The sequence below is a fragment of the Phoca vitulina genome, unplaced genomic scaffold, assembly GCF_004348235.1.
Source record: "Phoca vitulina isolate PV1807 unplaced genomic scaffold, GSC_HSeal_1.0 scaffold22, whole genome shotgun sequence".
In the NCBI taxonomy this organism is placed as follows: Eukaryota; Metazoa; Chordata; class Mammalia; order Carnivora; family Phocidae; genus Phoca; species Phoca vitulina.
In genome coordinates, this window is record NW_022589725.1 from 32730847 (window position 1) to 32744020 (window position 13174).

A 13174-nucleotide genomic window follows, 5' to 3' on the forward strand; every position below is an offset into this window, starting at 1 on the left:
GGCTCAGTTGGTTAAGCGTCTGCCTTCTGCTCAGGGTCCTGGGGTCTTGGGGTCCTGGGATCGAGCCCCGCATCGGGCTCCCTGCTAGGTGGGGAGTTTGTTTCTCCCCCTCCACCGGCTCATGCATGCACTCTCTCTCTCTTAAATAAATAAAATCTTTTTAAAAATAAAAAAAAGAAATTCAAAGCTTGTTTTGCTATAAACTAGATATGGTGAATTATATTTAATGGGTATTTTTTATTGATTACTTCCTGGGCTTTTGTGGTTTGGGGCTGTATCCTTGGGTAGCAGTGAGAATACTAGAAACCTGTGAACTGATCAGTTCTTTTGGCTAAATTTGACTGAAACATTTCATTTTTTCTATTCCTATAGTAAGTTAACCAATGAAATAATTTTGGTGTTTATCACACACCTTATGAAAAATTTCTAATTAATAACACTGTCTTAATAGAATTATCCTAATTTATTTTAAGCTATTCAATTTTATTGATTTTTGTGCTAGACAATTGGAGATGAACTGACAGTGTTAAAAACTATTTTTTATAGGTTATTTTATCTGATGCTAGTGCTCCTGGTGAAGGAGAACATAAAATCATGGATTATATTAGAAGACAAAGAGGTAAAACTCCCTTATAAATATTTTATTATATGTTCTATTAAAAAAGCTAAGCCATTATATAGAAAATATTTGGTAGAATGTGATATTCCTCTGGTATAAAATACATTTATATAAATAAAATGTATCTTTCCCCCCTCTTTAGCCCAACCTAACCATGACCCAAACACTCATCATTGCTTATGTGGAGCAGATGGTAAGTTTCTTTGGGATTTGATTCTCTTGGATTAAACCATAGCAAGTTGATGGGTTGGTGTGTAGTAGTGGATTATTCCTGGTTTCCTGGAAATCCTAATAGGCCTTGCTCATTTTATATTTGAGAAGGAACTGGTATTAAGTTGTTTAATCTGTGATTCATGTTCATTTATGCTTACACTTTAAAAATACTTTTCAACCTTTTGATATTGTATACCTTTAAATGGAAGATTTTCTGTGCCCATGTGTCTGGAGGACAACTTGTTGCCTGAGAACTAAGAAGTTTTAGGTTTTTTGGCTTTACCACCTCTGTTTATGTGCTAGTTTGGGCTTTTTTTTGTGTTGGTGTCTTGTGTTACAGTGGTGTCCTTTATCATTGGTTGTGGTAGAGTCTTCTTAAAGTGCTCACTGTTCATTGTTTTATCATTGTTGATTGATAGCTGATCTCATTATGCTCGGCCTTGCTACACATGAACCCAACTTTACCATCATTAGAGAAGAATTCAAACCAAACAAACCCAAACCATGTGGACTTTGTAATCAGTTTGGACATGAGGTCAAGGACTGTGAAGGTTTGCCAAGAGAAAAGAAGGGAAAGGTAGGAATTTTGAAATGGTAGTTGCTTCATTTAAAATTTTTCTATTTTATTTTTTGTTGTAATAAAATATACTTAAGACATAATATACTGTTTTAACCATTTTTAAGTTTACAGTTTAGTGGCATTAAGTATATTCAGGTTACTTCGTTTTTAGAATGGATAAAGAGAAGACTATATTGTCTTAGATTTTTACCTACTTGCTCTGTTACCCTCACAGGAATGTGTCTTTCAAAGCCCTTTAAAGTGAACACACATTCAACAGCATGCATGCACTCAGTCTTTCTCCACTCACTTCTAGCATAGTTTATGTCTACATGAGGCTTAGGTCTCCTAGTTAATAATGCCTCTTACACATGATTTGTTTATGGAAGTATTTGTTTCAACTGATTATTTTTTCTTAAAAAGAATATAAATAAAATATATTAATCTGCTTGATACTTTTAAGTTACTCCAGTTCCTATATATTTTGGGTTCACTTGATTATATCCAGCCCCCTTTGAATGGGTTTTCATCTGATTTAAGAATATGGTGCCTCTTTAAAAGACATGCTCAGTGGAAAAAAGGTAAAAAATTTACTGTATGTTCATAGAGAAGGGTCTAGAAGTATATACCTTGAAATTTAATATTGACTGGATGTAGGTCAGGGGTTGGCAAACTACAGCCCTCCAGATTTGACCAATGAGCTAAAAATGGTATTTATATTTTTAAAGAGTTGTAAAAACAAAACATGAAAAAATATGCAACAGAGACCATATATGTCTCCAAAAGGCTAAAATGTTTACTATCTAGCCTTTTGCAAAAAACATTTGCTAATCTCTGGTCTAGGTGTGATTGGGATTATGGATAATTTTTTATTTTTAAAATGATTTGGTGAGGTTTTTGGTTTTTTTGTTAATACTTGTAGTATTAAAATGAATCTTGCTTTAGAGAAAGCCATGATATATTTATTTCGTTGGAAAAAGTTACAGGGTTTAGAGTAGACTTGTTTAATCTTGACTCCCCTTTCCTGCAGCATGATGAACTTGCAGATAGTCTTCCTTGTGCAGAAGGAGAATTTATCTTCCTTCGTCTTAATGTTCTTCGTGAGGTATGTAGCAATAAACATTGGGGTTAGTGCTCTAAAGCAGGGTGGCTTTTGATAGCTTTAATGGTAGCATTCCTTCTTGGTTGTAGTATTTGGAAAGAGAGCTCACCATGGCCAGCCTGCCGTTTACATTTGATGTTGAGAGGAGTATTGATGACTGGGTCTTCATGTGCTTCTTTGTGGGAAATGACTTCCTTCCTCACCTGCCATCATTAGAAATTAGGTACGTGTGTTTGTGTGGGTTTTCAAACTAGTGTTTTAGCCTTCTTGCCTTTACAGTGCACAGTGGTCCTAATGCGAAATGTTTGTTTCCTGGTGGCAGGGAAGGTGCAATTGACCGTTTGGTTAACATATACAAAAATGTGGTACACAAAACTGGGGTAAGTTCACTCTTGAATAATTTCAAAACAGAAGTATTTGCTTTTATAAGAAGATCATTTTACATGTATTTTATCACTTACAGGGTTACCTTACAGAAAGTGGTTATGTCAATCTGCAAAGAGTACAGATGATCATGTTAGCAGTTGGTGAAGTTGAGGATAGCATTTTTAAAAAGAGAAAGGATGATGAGGTAAAGTGTTTCTATTGCAGTAGCTAAATTGCTCCTGTCTCTAATAGGCTGTGATGATCCTGTGATTGTACTTTTAACCTCTTTGAGTGCGTTGTTATTATTATAGTGTATCAAACACCATTGTAATCATGAGTGGTCAGTGCTTTGATTATTTTATAAAGGTGGTGATGCTTGCTGTGTGGAACTATGTATTGCACACTGTGTGAGTTGCATTGTAATTTTTTTCTCTCTTCATAATCTTAATTAAGATAAAAATCCAAACACCTCTCTAATCAGTAGGCTGTGAAATGAGGGTGCCAAGGCTAGATGAATGCTGGGATTGAACTCGTGGCTGCCATGTTTTATAGGAAATATTTATGCCCTGGAAGACAGGTTAAGACTTAGGAACTCTCTACTCTGGTAGTAGAGTATAGGGGGTCAGGGTTGGATCGCATCAGCCAAAGCAGACAGTTGCAGGTCTGAGTAAGAAATTTATACGTGAAAGAAAGAAATAAAATAACAAAGCACTTGGAAATTGATCATGTATGATAGGATGAGTGCTTAGGTGAGAAGTCCAGGTTTCTGGCTCGGGCAGTTGGGAAATTGCTGGTACCATTCACTGAGATAGCAAGCACTTGGGGTAGAGCAGGTTGAGCTGGGGACAAGGTAGAAATTGAGTTTCATTTTGGAGATACTAAGTTTGAGGTGCCATATAGGAGACACTGGAGAGGAGAAAGTCCATGAAGCAATTAGATGGATTTGTGTAAAGCTCAGGGCAGAAGTCTTTTGACGGGAGATTTGAGAACCATTAGTGGATGGGAGTTACTTCAAGCTGTCAATGTGAACTTGAAGTCCCTGGGAGCCTGTGTGGAGTGAAAGTGTCTCCAACAGAAACGTTGAGAAACATGGACATTTAAAGAGAGAGAGGAGCTAGTGGTAGAGAGATGGGAGGAAATCCCTAAAGAGAGAAGCCATTGGTGCTCTCTGACGTGTCAGGGCAAGATGGACAGGCCCCTGGTCCATGGCCAGGGGTTCAGAGGCTCTCGGGAGTCAATGGGGCGTAGTGGTGGTAGTCTGGAGGCAAAGGGGGGTGGAGGGTGATTGTGGGGGAGTGTCAAGGGAGGCAAGCAGTGGGTAAAATTAACAGATACTGCTTCTTAGAAAGAGAGTGAAGGAAATCCTTTCAGAATCTGATCTTAAAAAATTCATATGCCTGTTTTGAGCAAATATTGCTACATTGCTTCATGATTTCCTTACAGATTAAAACATGTCATTGTGTCTGACAGGATTTTATATTTTCTTCAACTTTGTGTACTGTAGCTAGTGGTCTCTTAGAACTTTCAGTACCATTTTATGTAATAGAGTGAGTGGACTCTAAGCATTCTTTCCAAAACCTTTGGTACTTGGTAATCCACTATGGTGGCAAGAATTTTTCATGTGTAAGGTTCGAATAACAGAACTGACTTTGTCTGGGATATCAAATGTGTACCAGCATAGCCATTTTTAACTAAGTCTTCAACAAGTGGAGTTGGCTCCACTTGACCTGCTTCCATTTATGTTTAAGAAAATAACTATACGTATGTACTGTGTACAATTTGATATAAAAACCTTATATTAGAACAGCCCTTTTATGTGGCTTTAGCAGACTTTGTACTAATAAATATTGGTGATATTTGGCATAGAGCAGGATGTATGAGATTTGATAGGTACCAAAGTGCTTCAGACTTAAGTAATACGATTTCCAACTGGACTAGCAGAGAGGGCATTTTAAAGCTCTTTGGATCTTTTTTGGTGTTCCTGACATCATACGATGTCTATCAGCAAGGTTGGGCATTGGTGGAAATATATGAACCTTCAGAAATTCAATATAAAAATATACAGGTATATGTATTTTCCTGGAAAGTGTGTCTGTGGCTTTTGACTGATTGCCAAAGGAGGAGTTCATAGCACAAAATAGACAGTAGAAAAGGAATACATCAGTATTTGTTACTAAAACTGAGCAGTTGAAGGTGATGCTTTTTATTTTATAAGCTTTGATGTTTGCCCTTTATGTTGCAAATGTCCCTCATTTATCCAACAAACATTTATTAAGTGTTTATCATGTGCCAGATAGTATTCTGAGTGTCACTGATATAACAGAAAAACAAAAAAGCAAACAAAAATTCCTGACCTCATGGAGCTTAAATTCTTCCAGAAATGGACAATAAGCACAAAAGCTAAGTAAACTGTGTACTGTGTTAGAGAATGATGAGTGCTGGGAAGAAAATTAAAGCAGGTGAGGAAACACTGGCAACGTGGAGATGGGGTTGTTGCGGTTCTAGAAAAGGTGATTAGAGAAGGCCTCACCAACAGATGACTTTGAATAAAGACCTGGAGAATGTGAAGAAGTAAACCATGCAGGTGTTTGCAAGAAGAGCATCTCAGGCAGAGGGAATAGCCAGTGCAGAGGCTCTAGGGTATGTACCTAGGATGTTGACTATATAGAGGCAAAGATAGAAGACAAGAGCCCAGTTAGGAAGCTCTTTTGCAGCAGTCCAAGGGAGCGAGCGTGGTGGCAGTGAAGATGATAAGAGGTAGTTGGATTTTAAATGTTTTGTTGAACCACTGGATTGGCTAATGATTCAATGCTAGGTTGAGAGAAGGAAAAGTATCAAGAATGACTCCAAGGCATTTTATCTGAGCAGTTGAAAAATGGTCTGAGCAACTGATGAAGAAGACTGGGAGGTGCAGAGTTGGGGGTGGGGATTCCGTTTTGGGCATGTTAAGTTTGAGACACCCAGTTGGAGATGTTGAATGGGGAGAGGTCCTGGTTGGAGACTAATCACCATATAGATGGTGTTTAAAGCCATGAGACTAGATGATTACTCTCATTAAGAGTAGAGAAGTCCAAGTATTAGGCACAGAGGAACACTAACATTGAGAGGTTGGGGAGTCATGGAGCGAAGGCATGCAGCAAGAGTGAAAAAAGAGAACCAGGTGAGTGTAGTGGCTTGGAAGCCAAGTGAAGAGCATGATTCAAGACCCAAGAGTCATGGTCAGATAAGGACTGAAAACTAATGGCTTTCACTGTCTGCAGCTCATTGGTACCCTAGATAAGAAATATTTAAATTAAAGCTAGAGAGGAAGGCTTGATTAAAGAAATTGGTGGATTTCATATCTTAGGAGGTTTTAATGTAGCTCTTCACCATATATCCAACATTCAGCTTCTCTTCTGGCAGAAAGTATAAATTTTAGATCTTATTAAGGGTGTTATTTTGTAGTTGGCATTACTGACCTGGAAGGGATAGAAGTGCTGCTAGTCAGGTGGCAGTCAGTATAGTACCTACTGGCCCCTGTTTTGGGCTATTGTAAGACCTTAGTTGTTCCAGTGCCTTGATACTCACAGAATCTTGGGCATGGAAGGAGTGCTTTCTGGGACCAGGAGGCCTTTGTTTTTTTGTTTGTTTGTTTGTTTTAAATTTTCTTTCTTTTTAAGATTTTTTTTTATTTGAGAGAAAGAATGAGAGAGAGAGAGAGAGCACGAGAGGGAGTAGGGTCAGAGGGAAAAGCAGACTCCTCGCTGAGCAGGGAGCCCGATGTGGGACTTGATCCCGGGACTCCAGGATCATGACCCTAGCCGAAGGCAGTTGCTTAACCAGCTGAGCCACCCGGGCGCCCCTGGGACCAGGGGGGCCTTTGAATGGCCAGTTAGAAACAAGATCAGTCCCAAATCTGTTTAATTGAAATCGTGACTACATTTTGAAAATGAGTGGAGGGGAAGAATCAATGCAGACTGGACCCTTTCCTGTGAATTAAGTTGGCTCAGAATGAGCAGTGCAAACATCTGAATTTCCTTCCTTTCTTTCATGAGATTGACTTTTTGGAACCTGGCGGCGGTGGGGAGGCGGGAGGGAGGTAGTGTTTGCACAGAGCCCCACTTTTCTCTTTACCCACTTTGTGCCGTGCATGCTACAGAATTAGGAACTGTCGAGCCCTTTTTAGGTAACAGAAGTTCGTTATTAAATTGTCTTGTTAATATTTTTTAAATGGCCATCTTGGTTATTAACTGTATTCAGCTAAAACTTAAGAATTGTTTTCTTACTTACTTGTATCTTCTCCATGTTGACAGCCTATTTGCTCCAGGGTAAAGCCAAGAGTCTTTGTCATGACTCTTGCATTCTTTCCTGAAATGATGTCAAAACTATCTGAAAATATTAAGAGGAACAATTAAATTATATCTAAACTCCATTTACAATGCTCTATCCATCTAAAGTTCTGATAAACAGCACTTTGAACGTATGGTCCATTGCCTAGTTTAATTATGTACCTAGGTTTCTGGGGTCTTCCTTTAAAACTTAAATTGTTTCCCAAATCATTCCTGGTAATGTTTAACTCTGACATTTTTGTGTAATTATTTGACAGAATATGTGGATTTTATACTTTTAGGACAGTTTTAGAAGACGACAGAAAGAAAAAAGAAAAAGAATGAAGGTGAGTTTTAATTAATTTCATAAGATTGGCAATAGCATAAGTTTACGATTTGGGAGAAAGATGTTTATTGCAGTAGTGTTATTCCTTATCAAGTAGGTGTTGGATAGGGCTGCCTTCTTGCCTGGAGAAAGAATGCTGGTGTCAAGTCTTTTCTAAACTCTTGAGTCTGAAAAGATGCACTTGATGGGCGTGGGGTGCTTAGCTATTTGATTTTTTTGTGTGTGATAATCAGGTATTGTTTCTGTAATAAAAATAGTCAACCCTTTATATTCTCTTATAAGTTACTGCATTCTGTACATCTTTGTCAGATTAATCTTCCTGAAACTCTTGTTTCCCTGTTCGGAAATGACCAGCGACTTTATAGTCTGCTTAGAGCCCACTCTCTCTCAGACTGGCACGTGGTGTGTACTCTGATCTGGTCCGATTTTAGCCGCCTGTGCTGTCTTCTAAATGTACCACGTCCCTTCTGACTCAGTGTTGCCTACATTTGCTAGCTCCGAGTGGATTTCTGACTTCATGACTCCCTCATATCTTAGCTTTTCCCCTGGGGCCTCGGCCTTAGTCCAGGGATGAGCAGTCCTTTTCTTTGAACTCTGCTGCTGCTTACTTATGATATTTGTTTTCTTACCTCATTGCATAATGCTCTATAGTTACTTCTTTGATTCTTGTTTTTCTTGTCTTTACTGGATTTTAAACTCATGGAATTTAGGGAGTGCCTTTTATTATTATATTTTATTAGAAGTGAGCAAGTTGGGGAACTTAGAAGGGAGAAAAGTAGAATTATTTATTGTTACAGGTAGGTTCAAAACCACTTAGATTGCGAGGGGAATATCTGCTTTCTACCTTATGTATTACTATTTTCTTTCAGTCAGTATCTGTGTAAAAAGTATGTTTTACCAGTCAGCCACAACTGTCACCTATTATAGCTATAATCATAGATATAATTAATTGGAAATAAAGAGTTAAATTCTAGCAAGGTGAAGGGTAAATAAAAGTGGGTTATCCTAAGTATAAATCAAACTCTTGACTAGTTTTTTAACCTTCATAGTTATATTATTTTTATGTGCCTGAAATTGTTTCTTGAATGTTTTCTGAAATTGTCAGTAAACATAATGGAATAGCTTACTGAGTCTTGAATAGATTCTGTGTATCAGAACAGTGTATTATATGTACTTTTAGAATGGTTATTATTAAATACTACATAATATTGTTTACAGGGTGATTTAACATCAAATCAAATTGTGGACAGTCCTGTAAAGGCTAACAGAAATCCAGTTCCTCCTTTAATAAGTGCTTACAGTGAGGACTCTATTCCATTGCCTTCTTTTCTTCCTGTCATCTAACTGTATTGTGATTTAATTTCTGCATTTGTTTCCATTTATGTTAGAGAGATCAACCAGCTTTCTCTCCTGGTGGAATATTAACCCCTCATGCCTTGGGTTCAAGAAATTCACCGGGTTCTCAAGTAGCCAGTAATCCGAGACAAGCAGCCTATGAAATGAGGATGCAGAATAACTCTGTAAGTGACTTACTTTTACGTGACATTGAAAAGTGGTGACATCGGAGGTCTCTTGTGGCTGTGTGTGAATTTTGTTACTCAGCCTGGAGTTAGGTTTTGTTTTGTAGTTTTTCTCAATTTCTTTTCCCTTGAGATATTTTTAACTTTGTTGCATCCATGATTATCAATATGTAAATATCTAAATGATGGGAAAGAAAGGAAAATGCATGTAAATATAGCTAAGTGGCAGCAATGTTTCTGTAACGCAAATGGGCGCAGTGCTTCCCATTTCCCCTAAAGGTATTGGGTGCTAGAAGCATGATGGGGACATCAGAGTATCTCATAGCTGGGGGTAAGGTGGGTTTTCCCCTTTCTTTCCAGGAATCAGCTATGGGCATTTTATTATATATATTCCTCAGTCTGTCAAATACAGGTACTCCTCACTGCTTAAATTCTTGCTCTCCAACTCAGGCATGGAATAGATCTGAATACATAATTTAAGGTAGCTCTCACTATGCAGATTCTGGTTGCTCTGCACTTAGAAACTCAGGAATTGAATGGATTTGCCATTTGATATCCCTCCTTGTTTGAACTTGGTGATCCAGACTGAAGAAGCAGATCATCTCAGCCAGCAAGGCTGTAGTCCGTCAGTAGCTTCCTGTTGTAGTGGCAACACACCATGAGCCCAGAGTACATGGCAGGGCAGCGGCAGGGGTGAGGGAACAGACCATAAATTGATGTACAGCAAAGAATCAAAGCTATTGCTTATTTCAGGCTGGTAGGCATGAGAGTGTGTGTTATAGAGAGAGGAAATATGTTTTGTAAGGTTTGGTATCTAATGTAAATTTTTGTTTTGATATATTCAAGGAAATTGCATAAGTTTTGATATTTCATTATTCTAACGGTTACCCTATTGATGCTCAGATCCTTTATTGCAGGGCAATCCTGTATGTGGAATTTTTGCCATATCAGGAGATTTATATTCTGCAAATTCCCATCTCAAAGTTGTAGGACCTTAGCTATGGAATTTGAGAATTCATGAGAATTTGCATCTCCTGAGAGAAGCAGCCTGGCTTTCTGTTATTTTTCTTCTGTTTGATTTTTGTGTTCTTGTCTTACTCCTTACACGGTTAACAGTGGGATATGGAGGGCCAGTGAAGGGATGGCAATGAGATGCTTGAATAGAACAGAAAAGGCTGGTGTCCCTCATTAAGATTATAGTGACTGTCTTCCCCACAAAGTGGAACTGAGTGACTTGTTTGTCTAACACCATGTCCATGATAGAATACCTTTTCTTATTCCCAGGGAGGTAGGGAGGTTTAAACTTTGCCAGCTCTGATTGCTTTGAGAAGGATTCAATATGAGTCTCCACAGGACTGGACCCACTGTTGATTAATAATGTCTGCTATGGGAGTACAAATAGGGAGGTTGATGATTGATTAGGTTGCTTATTCGATCCTGTTTTAATTCCCCTCGACACAATTATTTCTGTTGGAGTCTTTGCATAGAGGGATTTTCATCTAGAATGTTATGAATTTAAGGAAATCACAAAGCCTAATTACCAGTTTATTTAGAGGGAGCCTTTAACGTTATAGATTTTTTTGCTGTTTGTTTGTTTAAGCTGTTCGGCATATTAGTGTCCAGTATTGAGTAGCGTCTACCTGATGGTCCACACTGTTAATGCTTTACCAGCTGGCTTCTGTTTCCTCATAAATATGCGTTTTTAAATTTTGCATTCTGAAATACAGTTTGACTATATCTGTGGCCATTTCATAAAATTTGATTGCAAAAAGAACTTTTTTTTTTTTTTTTTTTTAAGATTTTATTTATTTGACACAGAGAGAGAGACATAGCAAGAGAGGGAACACAAGCAGGGGGAGTGGGAGAGGGAGAAGCAGGCCTCCAGCCGAGCAGGGAGCCCGATGCGGGGCTCGATCCCAGGATTCTGGGATCATGACCTGAGCCGAAGGCAGACGCTTAACGACTGAGCCACCCAGGTGCCCCCAAAAAGAACTTTTTAAAAAGGAATTTGAATCAATTGGTGTGAATCTGGTATGGTCAGGAAAGACTTTGTTGGTAGAGAGCAGAAAAGAGCAGTAGATATTTAGTATTAAAAAATAAGCCACTTTTTGTTTTCCCTTGCAGGTATATTATTTTTGTTATGATATAGTTTGTATCTTGTTTTTCAGTTTGGGAAAGTTTGCTTTTTACCCAACTTCTCTGTACTTAGCTGATAAGAATATCATTCTCATGATTTAATCCATATGGATTTAATGTTGGTTTAAAAAATAATAGTGATGACTTACTGAAAGGTGAGCCACCATACGCCACGCCGTCATCCTGCTGTTGATTCTTTATACATATCATTTAATCCTTGCAGTAACCGACAAAGAGATAGAACATTATCCCCATTTTAAGTTGAGGCTGACAGAGGTTAAATAAATTGCCCAAGGCCAAACAACCAGTAAAGGTTGGACTTGGAATTTCAAACTCAGATCTGGCTAAAAGTACCCATCTCATTTTCAAGTACAACAAGCGCCTTCCTGAATTTATTTTTATAGTTTTGGTTTTTTTGAACAGTATTGGCTGTAGAGTATCATGAATAAAATGGAAATTATACATTTTTTTAAAGAAAGTTATAAACTCTATGAGAAATACAGTTTTGCTTTGTTGTAACATTTTTTTGGCCTATGGTGTGAACTACATTCATACTAAGGTTTTAGTTACAGTATCATTAAAATAGCCTGCTAAGCTCTCAATTTAAAAATAATTCAATTTAATCAGAATATCTAATATGCTGTGAATAACAGAAGAAAAACTACCATGAAAACCTTTTTTGCCACTTGTGGTTTTGGTCACGTAACAAAACTAAAGTTGCAGAGAATTTTAATTTTTTACTTAATTATTAAAATACTTTAGGGTGTTCACTGTGTTCATTTAATTAGATACAAACGGAAGATAATAGTGAATTTAAAGTGGTATCCAAGTCTTTAAAATAATAAATCTGCATTTTTCTAAGTTACTAATACATTTTTACTTGGACCTTGAATTTTAAAACATTATCTATAAAATAATTTAGTAGTTATCTGGCAGAGTCTTGTTAAATTGTTGCTTTCAAATGGTTGTGTGAGGTTGAGCATTTACCGCTTAACTTCATTCTCACCAGCACTGACTATTTTGTGTATTACTAATTAGGTATTTATATTTTCCCCCTTACAACTTTGCTCTTTGATTGGTAGAAAGTGATCACGAGTTCATAACATGAGGGAACCACCAAAGAAAAAAATAATTCCAGTCCTTTAATTTTTAAAAATCGATAAAATTAAATTCTTTTTTCTTCTGAAGTAATTTTATTCTAATGTGCAGATTCTTTTGAGTTTAAGCATAGGAAGCTTGGAACTATATAATTCTTTTTTTGAGGGAGTAGAGTAGGCCAAGAACAGTCTTCTAAATGTACTTACCGAATCTATTTAATAGCTTTAACAGTTGTATTACTATGAAGCATGATTGTAATAGCAGTTGGATGTAACTTCTTATGTGAAATGAATAATTAAATCCTTCCTCTGTAATGTCATAATTGTTTGCAGAGTCCTTCAATATCTCCTAATACGAGTTTCACTTCTGATGGCTCCCCGTCTCCAATAGGAGGAATTAAGCGAAAAGCAGAAGACAGTGACAGTGAACCTGAGCCAGAGGATAACGTCAGGTGAAACCATTTTTTGGTAACTCTTTGTTATCAAATTGCTGAAATAGATGCTGTCTAATTAATGCTATTTAGCTTAGAGCAGCAGTGCCTTCAGATGCTTGCCTGTGATCTTTTTATCCACCAGTAATTAATGTGGAGGGTTAGAATAGTCAGTAAATTCCAGTGAGATGTGTAAGCTATAGCTGTTAAATCTAAGTATCTAGATTAGTATGCGTGCAGGTTTTTGTCCTCCAAGCCACTTTTCCCTCTGAGACCAGGCACTAGATTGGCTAGACATGAGGTGTTTAGCTCTGACTATGTGATCTGAATGTTACTGTTTTGAGATTAAATTTTCAAGCTGCTTAACATAGAAAGTTCAGTTACACTTGGATACGTAGCATAGTTTGCTTTACTCTTCTCATTTGGAAAGGTTCTTCCTCAAATGAAATAGCAAAAGTCATTTAGTTAAGAGATAAAT

At 37.5% G+C, this 13174-nt stretch overlaps 1 protein-coding gene across 1 annotated transcript in view; it reads left to right on the forward strand.

Moving 5' to 3' along the window:
* Positions 1–13174, forward strand: part of XRN2 (5'-3' exoribonuclease 2) — a 91133-nt gene that overhangs the window by 34406 nt on the left and 43553 nt on the right. Inside the window, exons 7-16 of the mRNA XM_032419270.1 lie at positions 547–619; positions 762–812; positions 1252–1409; positions 2422–2496; positions 2583–2716; positions 2816–2873; positions 2957–3064; positions 7469–7513; positions 8901–9032; positions 12599–12717. Coding sequence (XP_032275161.1) covers positions 547–619; positions 762–812; positions 1252–1409; positions 2422–2496; positions 2583–2716; positions 2816–2873; positions 2957–3064; positions 7469–7513; positions 8901–9032; positions 12599–12717 — 953 coding nt within the window. The remainder of the gene's footprint in view (positions 1–546; positions 620–761; positions 813–1251; positions 1410–2421; positions 2497–2582; positions 2717–2815; positions 2874–2956; positions 3065–7468; positions 7514–8900; positions 9033–12598; positions 12718–13174) is intronic.